Here is a 17,635-nt window from a genome sequence, read left to right on the forward strand (position 1 = left end):
GGGCTGCTTCCACTGGGTAGTATTTAACTCCCATGTGCCATGTGGAGCACTTTTTCTGCCCATATCACCCACTTAGAGCAACTTCTAGCTTTATACATGTCTTAATGATAGAAAAAGAGCAGGGGAAAGCCCCAAGCACTTCAGGGAGATCAGGGCATCTCAACAGTTAAGTTTCAAATGGGGAAGATGTGAAAAAGAATTATGGAAAAACCCTTCTGTTGACTGATGAAAATCGAAACCTCTCAGGGGAACCCACAGGCTTTGCCATCCCCTCTGTCACCTACAGGTCCTGAGGGTGAGAAAATGTAAAATAAGAGCAGCAGAGTTGCCCAAAAAAGCCCAAATGTACAGCCAATATATGGAAATTTATGTCCTTGTTCTGCATGATGTAGGTCATGGTTTCAGAGACCTCTCTGCCCTCCAAACGCCCCAAGCACCGCTTTGCTTGGTACCTCTTGATGGATGAAGGTTTTCCTCCAGGGTTTGATTACTGCTTTGTGGCCAATTGTTTTTCCACACAGTCATACTACGGAAAAGGTCCTACTTCAATACAAAATTGAGAAAGTGGGTGAAATCTTAAAAAAAATTACACTGGAAGGTGTAATCCCCTCCTGCTCAGACCCAAAGGCACCCACATCCTGATTAATGAGGGGAAAAAAGAAATGGAATTGCAGTAGCATTCCCTGACCCTGAACCCAAGCACCCCAGGTCCTTTGGGCACCCTGCTTCCCTACAAGACCTCCCCAGGCAGGACAGAATGACTTTCTCAGGTCAAAACCTCTCTGTTGGGCTTAAAATTTTCCTTGTACTCACAGAAGCAAATCCAAATCCAACCTCTCCAAATCCTTATTCTGTGCCTGGAACACGAGGGAGCCAGCAGGACGTTACCTTGGCAGCTGGCTTTGCTTTATGGAACTGTAAATATATTTTTTTTAATGGGCTGGCAGCAAGAAAGATGTGTTTCCAGGCTCAACAACATCCAAAATTAACTGCAATTCATTTCAGAAGGGGCAAAGGGGTGGAGGAAGGGGGAACGCAAGCCTGAAACCCGCAGAATATAAAAGCCTTGAAAGAAATTGCCAAAAATCCCCTGCATCGCTGCCTTCTGGCTCTGGGAAAGAGATTAAAAACCTGAGCAGCATCAGGCTGAAGCAGACGTCACGGAGGCCACCCCGGGCCATGCTCATGCTCACAGAAGACTATTCCTCCTTATTGTTTTCCAGCCTTTGCCAGCACAAAGCTGCGCCCTGCTCCTCCCCTCTCCTGGCACACCTGAACCCAGCAGGTGCTGCTGCCTCGTGTGGCCAGGGATTCCCACCTCTGCAGGGTCCCTGGGGATTTCTGACTTCACCATCAGCATTTCACCCTTCTCCTCGTGCCATTTCTCCTGGCGTGCCTTCGTTAGTCCTGGTGCAGCTCTCTGGCACCTAATTTGAGTGACCCTTTAGTGACTAATTTAATTACCCCGGCCCACAAACTGACAGACAGCTGTTAAAAATGGTTATTGCATTATTAATACGCTCCAGTAATTTCCCATTAAAACTATACTGTTAATAATTTTTTCCCCTGTATTTCTTCCCTCTTAATTAGTCTATTTAAAACTTTGAAGGAATATTCTTTTTATGGTAAATGGGAGCGTCGAGCAAATTACATTTTTGATTGAATACTTCTGTGATAGGCCAGCAAATAAGACCGTTGAGTTGTTAATTATTGTCAGAGTTTCACACGATGCCTGCTAATGAGGCAGTCAATCTTCCCTGCCATTCCCAGAATATTAATGGAAGCCACTGGTATTGATGTTGTCACCAGGAAAGGTAGGAACTCCTCCTGCCTGGGGGACTCCAGGGGGGATCTGCACTGGGAGGGGACACTGAGGGGACCAGAGACCTTGGGATGGGGTCGGACAGGAGGGCTTGAAGCTGGTGGAAGCTCTGGAAGCTCTTGGATGTGCCAATGGCAGCTTGTGCAGCTCATGGACCCAGCCGGGGGTTGGCACATTCCCACAGGGGTCAGTCCCATCCACAGACACACCCAGGCAGCACAAGTGACACAGGGGGGACACTTCCTGCCAGACATGCTGGTCCCTGTCCCCTCCCTCCATGACTACTTCTTGATTTTGAAGAATATCAGATTGACCCCTTATCTTTCTGTTATAATACTTTTTTTTTCCCTTTTTTAAGGAAAGGAAAATACCTGATCTGTCTGGACTTCAGCAGATAACCTCACAGAGCTGTGCATGGAAGTTATGAGTAAAGGAATGTGGATAAGGACTGACATGAAGCCACGAGGTGGCCCAGAGAGTGTACAAAAACAGCCTTTGAGTTGTGCTGGGAGATGTGACAGGGAGCTTTTTGTACCATTTCTCAAGCCTTTCAGGCCCTGATCCTGTTTGATTTTCACGCTAATGATCTCACTGGAGAATGGAGGAGTTTGGCAGCAAAGTCTGTCTGTGTTGAAGTCAGAGGGATTATTTTCCCCACGAGGCTCCCACTGCCCAGCCCGGAGATCAAGAGCAGGGTGGGGCAGTGCCCAGTGCCATCCTCAGTGCCAAAGCCATCTCCTGCTAACAGCATCTTGGCCAAGCCAGAGGGAATCCCATCAAAACAAATTTTGTCACAGGACAACTGAGAGCACCCCAGAGCAGTGTCTGTGACCCGTGTTCTGGCTGTCCCATTAATTCCATCCCCCTGGGTGGGCAGGGATCTACAATTCCCTGAGTTCCTTGGCACATATGTGCCATTGAAAGATGCCCAAGAGTCCTGCTCCTGCATCCAAAGCAGGGATGAGCAGCACAGACCCTGCTCCCCTTGGGCTGTGGAGGCTGTCCCTGTGGCAGAGCCCTCCCTCAGGTGTGGCCTCCTCTGCCTTCAGTGGCCACACCACCCTCAGCTCATCCACCTGAGAACTGTGGGGCTGACTTTGCCAGGACTGTGCAGCTCTGAGTCCAAGCAGAGCCCTGGATTTCCTAAATAGGTCACCCAGCCCTTGCTGTTGGGTTTTATTTCAGTGGCTTTGCTCTGAGGCAGTGCCTGACCCAAGACCTGCAGGACTGATGCTGAATGCAGACGCTGTGCTGGCCCTGCAAACCAGCTCAGCTCCCTCTGAGCTGCTCCAGCCTTCCCAGCCCAAACCTCTCCCAGCCCTGCTCCCACCAGGAAAGCCAGGAGAGACAGGATGAACCTTGCACAACTCACAGTCCATTTTAGCAGGTGACCTGCTGTCACAGCTGCTGCCAGAGGTCAGAGCTCAGGGACATCACTGTGGGCTTTGCACAGCCAAACCCACTCCCTCCCCAAAAATGAGATTGTTTGGGCTATTCTGGGAATGCTCTGCCTGACCTGGTCATTGAGGGAGAGATGTGTGTGTGAGGAGAGGTGGTAGGAGTATCTGTGGCAAGGCTCCCAACTCTCTGAGTGCCCTGTCACCCACAGCTGCACAGCTGGAATGACACCAAGAGACAGGGGCAGATGGAGGACAATGCCCAGCCTCCACAGGAGCAGCCTCCCGTCCCTCCCATTCCGAGGCAGGATTTTCTGTGGTTTCTTTTCCACCCTGGAAAGCAGCAGATCTGCACTGCAGCTCCCCAGTTACAGGTGGTGTCCCCCCACCCAGCTACCCCTGCTGCTTCCAAGTCCATCTGCTGCCCACTTGTGCTTTTTTAAGCAAGCCAGGTGCTATTTTTACTGCAGTGAAGTTTTCCATACTAAACACTCCTTTTCTTTTCCCTTTATATAAAGCAAGCTTCAATAATTCCTCAGGGTCCACTTCCAAGCTGGTATTTTATGATTCTGTAAAAAGAGGAGGTTTCCATTTATAATGAATTGCCTGTGATGCAGCATATCCCAATTTTAACAGGAAGAAGGGACCCTGTAACCCTCCTGAGCTCCCAGTGAGATGCCATGAAAAGCCCTTCAGGTCATTAGCATTGCCAATGCTATTCCTCTATCAGTTATCAGCTGTGTTCAGGCAAAAATTATGGCTTTTACCTCCAAAAAAGTCATTTTACTCCCCTAGTTTGGTACTGAGGTGAATCAACACAAACTCAGGAGTTCTCCTTCCGCTTGGACCCAGCTCCCAGCGCCCAGGCAGGTTGGCTGGGATTTGCTTATGGTCACGTCAGGCAGGAATGATCTGCTCCTCCCTGAAGTCCTTGAGAAGTTCCTGCAGGGAAGAGAAGCAGCCAGGTCTCCCAACACACGCAGTGCTGAATCCTTGGCTCAGGTAAGCAGGGGGCCATCCCTGTCCCCAGAGCTGTCCTTCCCTCAGGAGCCAGCAGGAATGGGAGTGTGAGCCACCGTGGGCAGGGGGGATGGACAAGATGATCTGTGAGGTTCCTTCCAACCCAAACTGTTCTGTGCTTCTATGAGTCCATCAGCTGATGAGCTGTTTATCTATTCAATCACACCTTTATCATAACTCTTTTAAAACTCCTCAACTTTGGCCCCAGAGAACCCAAAGTCCAAACCCCCAGTCAGAATTAACACCTCCAGCTCTGGCCTGTCTGTGTTTGATACACACTGATTTAAAAAAAAAAAAAAATAAAAAAGAAAGGAAATGGGGACTGAAGAGAATGAAGAGACTTCTCTCTGCAAAAGCTCAGTGCATATTTACACAGCATCCTGCCTTAATGCTCAGCTGCTTCATTTGTGTCACTCTAAGCCCTGAGCAGAAGCTGGGAAGTATTAGCTGGGGTTTAATTGTGTGCTGCTGGGTTCTGCACAGCTCCCCACGAGCTGCTGCTGGGAGAGAGCCCTGTGGCAGGGCTGGGATGGATGTGGGAGGCAGGGACAGGGGACAGCCAGGAGGGAGAGCAGCAGCAGGGGACACTCCCCAGCCTGGGACAGACAGAGGACAGCTCTGCCTTGCACATAAAGTGAAAAATCAGTTTGCATGCAGCTACCCAGCCCTGTGGCACCTGGGATGAACTCTGCTCTGCACTGCTCAGGCCTCCTGTTTGCAGGAGGCAGGAGTGGGTTCTCCCCCAGAACTCATCCAGCTGCTGAGCCAACACTCCTGAACGTGTCCCAGAGCAACTGGGGGCTCTTCATCCCCTGCAGGCCTCCCCTGCAGCCTGCTCCACGTGAGCCCCTTCTGTTCCCTCTGCTGGAACAGAAACAGATACTGGATAGGTCACACACAGAGCGTGGTCCATCCCCATCCCTCTTCTCAGCCCTGCCAGCCCAGCCTGCACTCAGATCAGCCCTGCTGAGTCCAGCTCTGAGCGTGGCACAGCCTGTGGCAGTGGGTCCCCAACTGCACCCATCTAACTTTTGATAAAAGGCACTTGGTTGCAGTCAATAGCATCTCATAATATCAAAAACACCGCAGGAAACATCAAGAGCTGAATTGATTATGGCACAGTAATTCTTCAGGCAGTGAAAGCAGGGCAATTCCCAAGATGGGATTATTTTTTTGCAAAGCTTCACCTAATTTTCTTGATGTTATTTTCCCCCCGCTCACTCCCCAGCCCTCCTTCCAAACCTCTCCAGCTTTGTACTGCTCTTTGATTTAGTCCCTGAAAACAATATTTTGCTTAACACAGTTAAGTTTCCCAGCAAAGAGCCTGGGAAAGCATCATCACCCCCCAGATTGCCAGAACTAAAACATGTGCAGCAGGAAAAAGTCAAAGATTTTGCTTTTGGCTCTGCAGTCAGCAGTCCACTTTGGGGAGATTGGAAAAAGTCCTGACAAGAACTCAAAACACCTAAACCAGAAAAGGAGACCAAATGCACAGACCAAAAGGGGAATGATACAAAATCTGTGCAGAGTGGAGGCAAAGGGCAGTGGATTTTCAGTCTGATCCAGCCTTTAAAAAGCATGAAAAGGTTTTGTGAGCCAGTGGGCAAGGCCACACAGGACACACCATTCCTGCCCTGGCAACACTGGAATTGCCTGTAAGCCATGAATTGAACTTCTCCTTGCTTCTTAACTTACTTTGAGCTAATTTTGCTCCTTTGCCTGGAGTTGAGAGGGCCAGGGAGGGTCTGCAGAGCATCCCTCTTACATCTGGAAAATGTGGAATGAGAAGGAGCAGCACTGCATGAACAAAGTTACTCTGAGCTGCCTGGAAAGTGCTGCACTAAAGCCACAAAGGCCATTTTTTCCTAATAAATCACCCCAAGACCTGGAGTGGAGAAAATCTCTGGAGGGCAGCAGCCAGAGCAGCAGGGCACTGCACTGAGGAGTGGAAACACCACCCTGCCTCTGCTGCTGAGGAGCAGGAGCAGAAACTAATTAACTTCACTTGTCTTCATGGAGCACAGCCGTCCTGGGTCACTGGTTGTGCCCAGCCCTGGCTGCCCTGGGGTGAAAATCAAACAGGAGCTTTGCCCCCTTGGCCTGAGCTGCCGTCCCTCATCCCTCCACAGTGAGACCATGTTCCCCTGCAGCAGCACGTGCATCCCCTTTTTGCCTTTAGCAATTAATAAATCCCCATAAAAATCAACCTGGAGGTCTCTCTTCCATATCGAAAAAGGGAGTCTGGGACTCTCCCTGAGCTGCCAGCCCTTTCCAAGCCTGCAAGGGACAGTATCTTCTTGCAGTGCCCTAAAAAGAAGGACAAAGCTGCCCTGCTTGTGTCCATCTCCGTTCCTGTCATCTCCACAGAGGTGGTTTTTCCTCCCTGGCTGTGGAGCCTGTCACAGGTTCCTGGCACACTCCCAGGAACATTTTGGCTCCACTGAATTTTATTAGTTTTGTCCTTTGGCTGAAGTGATCTAGCAATCGTTACAGGAAATCAAAACAGGAAAGGAAGACTAGATCCCATCCACATCAGGTGGGGTTTAAACAACTGAAATCTCCTCAGAACTGGTTTTTTGATAGTGCCAGTTCTTTCCACTGAGCTGTATTAAGAAATAAGTGAAGAAAAGGCATTTTCCAGTGTCACTGCCCCACCCAGGCATCCTCCCAGCACCCTGTCTGGGCCAGGGTAGGAGCTGCCTGGTCCTTCCTCCTGCAATCCTTCTAGTCCCTTTCTCAGGCAGGAAATGCAAACAAAAGCAAAGGTAATAAAACTCAAATAGGGGTAAAAAATTGTAATTCAGGAAAAATAGTACAGAGAGGCTGTATAAAGAGAGAGGCCAAGGGGCTGTGCTTTGAACAGGCAGCTACAAAGCACGCTCCAGCCGCTGCTTAACAAAAAGCAAAGGCAGTGACATAAAAACAAATAACAACATCAAACAGGGAGGGAAAAACACCTTTCAACACAGGAACCCAAGGTCTGATTTTGCTACCTTGCATCACCCTTTCTGCTAAGCATTCACAGTGTGTTAGAGCCCGGCCTCCCCCTCCAAACCCTCAGCAGCACTGCTTGTCTCAGCCCTGGCAGGATCCTGCTCCCCACAGATCCCCCACGGACAGGTGGATGGACACACAGCTACGACAGCAGATCCATATGGAGCATGTGGAGAAGCTACAGAGCCCAGTGCCAGACCCTTCTCTGTGGCAGGAGATCCCAGAGACATCAAAGGGAATCATTCTGGGTGTGAGACAGCGTTTGCAGATTTGGCAAGTGTGGGGTATTTTTAATTGTCTCAATAAACATATAAACAAAATCTGTTCACTCGCTGGGGTTTTTTTCCCTCCTGGGCTCTGCAGCACCATGGACAAGAGGAACTGTAATCAGTCAGCTGCCAAACTTGTAGCTGGTGCTCCCTGTGAAGGATTTGCCCATGAGCCAGGCCCAAATTTACATCCCCTGTCCCTAAGAGGTTTGATCATTTTCTGTGCAGTTTTACGGCACAGCATTAAGACCTCAAAATGCAGTGAGTTCACACAGCAGAGCACAGAGAGTGAAGCTCAGCATTATTGCAGCAGGAGTTACTAAAAGCCTGGACTGAGGGAACGCTGAAATGTTCCCTGGATTCTGGGCATGAAGGGTGCCAAGGCTGCTGATGGACCAGGAAGAGACAGGTTGAGGGCAGTAAAATTCCTGCACTGCCCCAGAGGCTTGATCCACATTTCAGTTCTGACCTACCCTAGATCCTTCCTGGGTGATTTCAGCTCCAATTTTTTGGGGGGAGGTTCCCCTCTATCTCCATCACACCTCTCCCCTATTTCTCTTATTTTGCTGCTCACAGCCCTCGGTGGCTGCTGCAAGATTACATCTCCATTTAGTCACCCCGTGGCGAAGTGAGACGTACCTGACTCTTCTAACCTGCTCTCATAAATCACAGAGGGAGGCAGGGAGGAGGAAAAATCCTGGTAAGCAGCCAGGATGAAGCTCAGCTGACAGCTGCAGGGCAGGGGCTGATGGCTGCCTCTCTGTAAAGCATCTGTCCCTGCTCTCCAGGGGACGAGGCCAAAGGCTGCCTCTATTCCAAAAGATGATTCTCCACCACTTTCTGAGAGACACCACAACACCCCATTCTCATGGGGTGATAAGAAACACAGGGCAGAGCCCAGGGACATTATCTGTGGGGACAGGGTGTCTTTGTGATGTGCACAGTAATGAATTGTCCTCTCTGCAGAAATTACTAAGTTGTGCCTGATGATGCAATGATCAATTTGCTCCATCATGCAAAGCTGTCCATTCATCATGGCCATGACTGCAGCCACTCACACCTTTTTATTGCCCCCAGTGGAGCAGGGGACTCTGCAGGAGAGCCACAGACCCCTGATCAGGAACAGCCTGGAAAAGGGGCTCCCCTTCTGCCCCAGGCTCCTGGCCGAGGGTACCCATAGCACTGAGCACCCCAAAATCACAGTCTGCTTTGCTCCAGGGGGGTAGCAGAAAGAAAATAAGGGAAAAAAGGTCAAGTTCCCATGGTATCCCCTGCACAAATGGTGCAAGAAGAGCTGGCAGGGTGCCCTCCGCCTGCTTGCCATATCCCACCCCACCTCAAGGACCTCCTGACCTTGAGGGATGCTCACCTGCAGCTGCACCCATTCATCTGTGCTCCTGCAGAACAGGAAGGAGGTTAAGGCACAGACAGATGAGTTTTGCTGCTGCAAACAGCAGGGACAGCAAAGCTGTTTCCACACTCTCCAGATACCCTTTGCCTTTCTCATCCACTTCATTTTTCATCCTCCTCCACTCCCAGGGAGCCTCACACCACAGTGATCACCACGGACTTGCAAAATCACAAGTGCCCAAATCACTGCAAAGCCCCTTCAAAATACCACTCAAAATGCCTGTAAGGCTGGGGCAGCAGTGAGGCTGCAAGAGCACAGCATGGCTGAGATGGTGAATGCCATGGGCAGGGAGAAAAAGCCTTGCTCCCATCCTTGACAGAAGACAGGACTCATGAGGGCACAGAGAGGGGGAGCAGAGTGTTCTGCCTCAGAGAGAATTGAAAATAAAAAAAAAAATAACAAACAAATAAAGGAAAAGTAGAAATAAAAAATCCAGTTGATTGTACTTTGGCAAAGAATTCAGAGAGCAAAGGGGCACACTTGGGAGCAAAACGAAGATAAATCGACAGCGAGTTCAAGAGAATTCATTCTGCTGCTGAACACTTGTCTCTCCATCAGGACATCTCAAAGGCTTGTCAAGCGAAGGCAAGGCTTTTATTTGTTTCTATGGTTGCCATAACGATAGAGCTGTATGTCATGTCAGGCAGCAGCTGAGGCTCGTGCCTCTGATTTATAGCTGCTCAACAGAAATTATCAACTTTTCTGCAGAGCGGTGGCACAGTGAACCGTGACCACTGGGCCTCTGCCAGTGCTGTGCTCTGCCCCCAGGGCCAGCTCTCCTCTTGGTCCCCCACAGCTGTGTGTGCCCCAAGGGATGCTTTTATTATCCCCTGCAGAGATGTTTTTTATTACCCCCTGCAGGATACTTTTATTATCCCTTGCAGGGATGATTTTATTATCCCTGCAGGGATGCTCGGTGCTGGGGCAGCAGGACCTGGGGGCTGTGGCTGTGGGTCCTCCCCATACACTGCCACAACTACAGCATTTCCTGACCCACAGGACAAGCTCTACCTTCCAAAGGCTCAAGCAGAGATGGCAAGGTGCCCAGGGAAGGCCAGCAGAAGGACTGAACACCTAGCAGTAATTTGTTTAACAAAATGTTATAGACTACTGTGTTTAACACCAGATAATGGGAGAAATGCAGGTAAGAGAGAGTGATGGGAAGGGAAGCAAAGAGGGACTTGAAAACAAGCAAAACAAGGTGGGACTGGGATGTATTTCTTGTCCTGGCTGGGGATGTGCTGCCAGGACAGTCTGCCCAGCCTGGGACCCCAGGCTGTGAGGACAGCCCTGCAGCACTGCTGGCCAAGCTCATCTGAACAAAGACGTCACCGTGAGCGTGGCTGTCACAGTCCCAGGCTGTGACTGATGCCATCTTTGTGTGCAGGATCAGACTCTGGGGTCGAGGAAGGGATGCTCAATATGGTCACTGATAAATTATATATGCAAGTTTCATTAACTCTAAGCACTCTCATTCCTAATTTATGACGCACAGCCAAGCACCAAGTTTTGCACACTGCTGTGTCCTGTCCCCTGAAGCCCCTGGAGCATCCTGAGGGGGGATGTTTGCACGAAACCTGTTGGCTCCTGTTTGCTGGAAGTTTCTCTAATGACTTGGCTGCAGCAGGGGAAGGTTTGGACCCTTCATTCCCATCCACCAAAGTACAGCTTGTTGCACTGCCCAGCAATGAAACACACAGAGAACAGCAGTGGAGGCAGCATTTCCCCAGAGAGATGCTGAAAGGCCGAGCCCCACCTGTCCCTCTGCATCTCAAGCATCTTCATAAAAACACAAGACCACATTTGAACCTTTAACCCGCTGAGCTGTAAAGACTTCATCACTTGTTTTCTCCAAAGCAGGCTTTCTGCCATTTCCCTCCATTAAACTCTTCAAGACAAGTGACCCCAGAGCCAAAGGTGTCAGACTAATGAAAGGTCTGCAGGAATGCAGCACGCTCGTTATTACAGACACAGAAGGAACACAGCACTGAGCCACCATCACAGTGACACAGGACAGCAAACGGGGCACGGCGGGTGCTGCAGCTGGTGGAACACAGCCCAGGGTCTGCCCCGTGGCATGGAGATGGGACTGTATTAAAGCCCAAGCACTGCAGGTTCAGGAAGAGTTTCTTCATTGGAAAAGGGTTGTCAAGTATTAGAAGGGCCGCCCAGGGAGGTGGTGAAATTCTCATCCCTGGAAATATTCAAAAAGTAACTGAGCTTGGCACGCAGTGCACTGGTCTGGGTGACAAGGTGGGGATTGGTCACAGGCTGGATTCAGTCCTTGAGGTCTTTTCCAACCCAAATGATTCACCTGCAGGAGCTCTCTGCATGGAAGGACAGCAGTGCTGCCACAGTCCCAAAGCCAGGAAACCCCTTCAGGCAGAGGGAGGGATGGCTGTGTTTGAACACCTACACCTTGGATCACCTGACCTGCTGGATCACCACCCGAACATCTGAACCACCAAAACTTCTCCCCTGAGAAGCTGCTTCTGTCAGCCCAGAGGTAAGGCAAAGAGGCTACAAGGTAAGCAGCTCTGAAAGTACCTTTGCCATTGCATGAAAGCGCCCAAGAACCTCAGAAGAGGGTTCCACCACCCCAGGGTGCTGAGGATCCCGAGCTTGCAGCTGCTCATTTGAGAAGTACTTCAGTTCTAATGCAGAAATAATAGATTGATTTTCACTTCTCACTGTATCTGTGAAACCTTCCATAATTCAACATCAAATATTTATTATTGCGTTTATTAAAGTTTTAATAATTCAGCAACTCCTGTGTGTAAAATACAAGTGCCGTGAACTCACACCTCCCTTATTCTACCTGAGCCACTCCAATATTTATACCTAGAATTCTCAGTTCAGGTTCCCTTTATGAGGGGAGGAGGCAACAGCCTTGTGCCAAAACCTCCCCTCCTCCTGCCTGGCATTTATCCATCCCAACAGAGACTTTTCCACAAGGAGCAGTGCCCAGAGACAATTACTGCACTGGAGCAGAAAACAAGCTTCTGAGCCTCTACCTTCACTGAGGCACTTTTAATGAAGATGTGAGGAGGAAAGAAATAAATAATGTTCTCTTGGCACTTTGGCTTGGAAAATGTTAGCATAAACCCCTTCCTCTCTCAAATGAAAAGCAGAAGTTGTTGCAGACAAGAAAAACAAAGGCCCTAAAAGAGCCAAAGTGTGATGGATATGTACCACTGTCTTTTTTCACAGGAAAGGGAATAAGCACTAATTAGCAACAAAAACACACACACTTGGAAGTGAGGACATCTTTTGGATGCCAGTCCTGGCTCTGCCATAGCTTTTGTAGGCACTTGCTTCAACTACAGCCCTGCCAAGAGGATGGGACAGAAGAATGGAAATCCATTCCTCATCACTTTGGGGAAAGACAAGACAGAAGGGGCGGGGGGACACAAGGATCCTGCTGGTGCCCAGGGAGATGATTCATAATACAACCAAGGATTTTCAAGTCAGGAAATTGTGTCTGGAGTCAACAGGAGAAAGCAGCAAGAAGGAAGGGAGGGAGGGAAGGAGGGAAGGAGGGAAGGAGGGAAGGAGGGAAGGAGGGAGGGAGGGAGGGAACCTGGAGTCTCCCTGGCACCCAACAGTCACATGCTCAATCTTAATTTAATAGGAGAGAGGGGAATGCACACTAAATACCTTCAGAATTAAACCCTTTTAATTTACATTTAAACCCTTGTAAACCAGACCAAAGAGGATAACCACCACCAAGGTGATCAGCAAAATGTCCAGGTATTCACTGAACTCCAAAAAGGAAAGAAAAAAAAAATCTAATTGTATAATTATTGGATGAGCAACATGGCCTTTCACCCTTCATGAGCATCCCAGCAGATACCAGTGGCCAGGTGGATGTGATATAGGTATGAGTTTCAGAAAGATGACAGCCCTTCCATCCCAGTAAATGCATCCATTTAAGCACTGCAATCAACATTACATTTAAGGCACTCTCAAACTGCCTTGCCACAGGTTCCTACCAATTCACCTGCCTGTACTGGCAGATTTCAAAGTTACACACTCAGGCCTGGCCTAGACCCATCAGCCCAAAGAGCCTGGAGAGCAATCACATCAGATTTCTTATTGGAAGGAAATTAATCAAACCTATTATCACAGAAATTACTGCATCCTCAATAACAATTTAAAGAGCAGTATAGGCATTCAAGCATGAAGAAAACGAGAAATCTGCTTCCTACCTGACATCTGCTGGATCCTCAGTCACCAGAACATCTGTCTTGCAGCTGGCAAGGGGATTGATGGAAAGCTCCACGGGGGGGACCACAAAGCTCTTACTGACTGGCAGCCACAGCCCTTGACCCAAACTGTAGGTGGACCTGGAAAAAGAACAATCATGTCACACAGGAACAGTGTCCACAGGGAATGGTGGCCCTCCACTTCCTGCTTGGCAGGCAGAGCAGTGGTGGCACCATGAGATAAGTCAGTGATTTAGTCTTGTCCTGAAAGCCAGATGGGAGAGAAATGACTTGAGATGTGATAGGAGAACACGGAGATGGGAAAAAAATCTCCTTTTTATTCCAGGAGGAGTTTCTGTACATGCTGTTCTCACATTTGCTGAAGGGGCAAGAGAGGAACCCTTCTCTGCCTGCTAAAAATGGACAAATCTTTCAGGTCTGTGACAGACAAATGACACTTGTCCCGTCACCAGCACAAGAATTACCTGGGATTGACCAAAAGGATGCATCCACTGGGAGGTCCTCGTGGCTCTCCCTTCCCAGATGTCCCAGCTGAACCCTCCTCAGACTCACCTGAGTATCTTCTCTGGCGCCTGCTCTCCCGTGACCAAGTCATATCCCCGCTCCAGCGTCGTGTAGGGCCAGGGCCTGGGAGGAGAGAGGGCACAAGCAGCTGAGCCCATCATGGGCTGGGCAAGAGGCACAGTGATCACTCAGGGGGAGGAAAACTGGGCTCCTCACCACCAGGGGAGCCGGGGCAGATCCCCCCAGGCCGGTGTCCCCACTCACCCCTCGCTGTGTCCCCAGTCGCTGCGCACGCACAGGTGCCGATGCACGGGGTCCGGCGCGTACCCTTCGTGGCAGCTGCACTCCCCTAGGACAGAGCAGGCAAGCATGAGATGGCTCTGGCCCAGAGGCATGGCAGTGACTGCACAGTCAGGACCTCCTCCCCTGCTGCCCATCTCTGGTCCCTCCTGTGCCTCTGGAGCACTTTGGACTCCAGAAACCCCCAGGAAGTGTGGAGAAGATGTGGAAAGCTGTAAGAAACCCGTGGCTGTTCTCAGGGAGGGGATTACATGATGCAGCACCCACAGGAGCTGGGGATGAGCTTTCATGATGCAGAAGGTCTGTCCTTAACCTGTGTTCCTGTGAAGTCCTGCAGCCAGGGGTTCACTCCTCAGCAGGGATCTTGACCTTCCAGTGTCCACCCTGTGCAATGCCCAAGGTGGGCCCCACAAACCCATCCCACATCCCCTTCCCAAATCTGCTCTGCCATCTGGCACCAGGATAAGAGAGCAGAGTTTTCTGCAGTGCAAACTCCCACTGAAAGATGCAGAACCCCCAAATTCCACCCTCCCCAGACAGTTCCCGTGCTGTGTCCCCATCCCACAAGCAAGGGGCTCTCAACCCTGCTCCCCTCCGCTCTCTGACAGCAGGAGAAGACACTTCCCACACCAGAAACCCGACTGCACTTGGCCCAAATTGATTCAGTGTTTGGTAGAAATACATAACCCGGAGCAAGAAACAGCAAAATCAAAAGATTAATTGGATTTGCACGTGGAGTTTCTGCTACAAGCTGCTGCCAGTGTTTCCCCCCACCCTCCCCTCCTCTCCCCATCGTGCCTGACGGTGCAGCAAAGCTGAGCTGTAAACACTGCTGAGGTGGGGACCCGGGGAGGATGCTGGGGAGGTGGGGACCCCCCTCACAGTGGCAATGCAGACTGGCAGCTACCTGCGTGCTCCTCCTTAAGCAAGTTCTTAAAATGCCTCACAAGGATTACAGTAAAGAGCTTTATTGTCAGGAGGAAGCGAGATGGGGATTCAGCCGCTGAGATTTTTTAGGAAGAGATGCCTGGGAAGGGAGAGGCAGCAAAAAAAGGAAAGAGTGGGGGGGAAAAAGAGACGGCTAATGATGTGCTAAAATGCAACAGCACCTTCATGAAATATTCACTGCCTCAAACGCGTCTAATATTAAAGATTAAATGTCCTGGGATTTGTCCTAGCGACTTCGAAGCACTGATTTATGATCTGTCAAAAGCTGCTAACCTCATGATTCATAACAGGAGCTGCAGGAACATTGCTGCTCCAAAGGGAAAGAGTTGGGAGAGAGATGGCAGCGCTTGGCCTTGCTCAGGCTCTGCTGTGCCCGGGGGCTGGGGCGGTCTCAGTGCAGGAAAACGCGGGTCCTAATGGCTCCATCAGTGATTTTAAAAAAAGAAAAGTTATTTTTTCCTTGGGTGCTTAGTACGCAAGTTTCCCCAGCCGTGCTGTGGATCATTAATTCCTGGCGCTTATTACATAACAAATATGTGCTCTGCAAATGAGAGACATCTCAAAGTGCTTGCGAAGCAGAGCTGGGAGTCTTGGGGCACTGGCTCACTCTGAGCTCCTGCCACAGAAATTAGAGCAAGTAAAGAAAAAACACCGACAGAGGTCAGCATCCCATGGCCCAAACACCTCCCCCATATCTATGGCTGGGGGTGCTGGGTGGTGAACCCCCTTGCCACGGTGCAGGAGGGTTTATTTTGTCTGCTGGCTTGTTTACTGCTCCGTCAGTTTGGCATCAGAAGGAGGAACTCTATCAACCAGGGGAAATATTGATTTTATCGACTCCAATCCTGGAGGTTCAGCAGCTACAGCCGGTGCTCAAGACTTTATTGGGAGGTTTATTGGGAGGTTTATTTCAGTAAGTGAGAGGGCAAGTGGTGGCACCAGCTGGGGAGGAGATCCAGGGCAGGAGAGAGTGGGGATCAGCTTCCCACAGATTTCCCAGCGTGATCTACACCCCTTTGGCAGAGTTTTGGAAATTGGATAGGAAGGCTCCCAGCACAGGATCAGCTGAGTGCTGCAGTGGGCTGGAATACAGAGGACTCCATCGCCTTGGGTCAGATGTTTTAGGATCTATTCCTCTGTCAAGAACCATGAACTAACAATTAGTGGGGCTTCCAAAAAAATTCAGCAGAACCTGCTGTGCTCTTACAGGTCCTCAGGAGCTTTTGCCCTCTCCCCAACAGCATCCACCTTCTTTCTTTGGCCCCAAAAACTGTTCTGTTATTTCAGTCTGTCCTGTTCCTTCCCAGAGACAATGCTGAGCCAGGGAGGATGCTGAGCCTGGCTAACCCCTATGGAATGAGAAACACCTGATAAAGTGCCTGGAGTGGGGGAACGGGGTTCCCATACCTCTATGCCCTCTTTAGGGTGGGTTTTTCAACATACTGCTAAAATAAATCAAACCATCAAAAAGGCCAAAATAGTCTTTGTTCAAAGCAACTGCATCCGAGATGGACACAGTTATCCACTCAACCCTGCTGCTGATTTAGGATTCAAGCTGAGCTTGAAGCCAAAGTCAACCAAAGTAACCAAGTTTGACAAGTAACTGCACCTGGAGCTGGATGTAATTTCCACAGGTCCTGCACACGCCTCTGTGCAGCATTCAGCTGCTGCAGGAGCACAAATGAATCAGGATCTACCAACCCCCAGGACAAGAATCCTGCTCGCACTGCCTGCACCCTGCCCCTGGCATGCACGGTCCTTCCTCTGCCTTTGGATTCAGAAGCCACAAACCAGGTTGGATAATCCATGGCAATCATTCAGCTGTTACAGGCAAAGGAAGCATCACTGCTCACTCAGTATAAACGAGGGCAGGTCCCAGTGCTCAGCTCTGGAGGTCCAATATTGTATTTCCAGTGTGTTATTAAACAGGTGGAGGGTTTGGCTCTCTTTTTTTTTATAGAAAAGCTGGAAGTTGCTGAAATATCCCTTCACTACACTCTCTACACTGCTGCTGCTGCTTCTGCTGGAATGGGAAATGGGGTCTCACACTGCACCCACACCCTCCCTGCCCATCCCCACAGGGCCTGGGAGCAGCAGAGCAGGGCTGCAGGGTGAACCATCAGCACGCCAGGGTAAGCCTGTTAGCCTCACTATGGAGAGAGTGATCCGTGGTGATAATGCTGCAAGAATCCCCCTAATCCACCCACCCAGTGCACAGCAGGAATGGAGGCTCCCAGAGCCCCTGTGCTCCCAGGGAAGCTGCTCTCTGCTGTCACTGGCACTTTTATTTAAGGAGCTGGAGGAGCTGTGGCAGTGGTGGAGCAAAGCTGTTGCTTTGCTGGTGTCCGTGATTCCCTCCTGGCAGCACGTCCAGGGCTGACACTCACCCTTGTCCTGGAGGAATGCCCTGCTGTGCCAGGGCTGTGCCCCAGTTGCACAGGTACGTGCTGGGGACGAGTCCAGACCCCAGCTGGGGTGGCAGCTGATCTCAAAGGCTGTGGGGCTACAAACACACACCTTCCCAGCTGTGTGAGCACTGCACATGCTCACACCCGTTTCAGGGCTGCCTCTCCCACCCAAAGGGATACAGAGCTCAGCTCCAGTTTTTGTGTTCATTCCTCTCTGGACACACACACATCCCCTGCAGGGAACACACCAGCCCCAGCAGAGCATCCTCAGTGCCACTGAGCCTCAGAGCTGCAGCACCACGCTCCCAGTCTCCCAGTAAAACTCTCTGAAAAGCT

General features: G+C 50.3%; 1 protein-coding gene and 1 long non-coding RNA gene across 3 annotated transcripts in view; both read right to left on the reverse strand.

Moving 5' to 3' along the window:
• Positions 1-17,635, reverse strand: part of ASTN2 (astrotactin 2) — a 319,347-nt gene that overhangs the window by 167,044 nt on the left and 134,668 nt on the right. For both annotated transcript variants that reach the window (XM_064393831.1, XM_064393833.1), the window contains exons 8-10: positions 13,908-13,992; positions 13,692-13,766; positions 13,122-13,259 (exon numbers count right to left, since the gene is read on the reverse strand). In XM_064393831.1, the coding sequence (XP_064249901.1) occupies positions 13,122-13,259; positions 13,692-13,766; positions 13,908-13,992 (298 nt within the window). The remainder of the gene's footprint in view (positions 1-13,121; positions 13,260-13,691; positions 13,767-13,907; positions 13,993-17,635) is intronic.
• Positions 843-2,572, reverse strand: LOC135283271 (uncharacterized). Its single transcript, XR_010349118.1, has 3 exons — positions 2,358-2,572; positions 2,194-2,230; positions 843-1,427 (listed from the first exon to the last, which is right to left on the reverse strand). It is a non-coding gene; the product is annotated as an uncharacterized LOC135283271 (long non-coding RNA).

This window comes from Passer domesticus, chromosome 18, assembly GCF_036417665.1.
Source record: "Passer domesticus isolate bPasDom1 chromosome 18, bPasDom1.hap1, whole genome shotgun sequence".
NCBI classification, from domain to species: Eukaryota; Metazoa; Chordata; class Aves; order Passeriformes; family Passeridae; genus Passer; species Passer domesticus.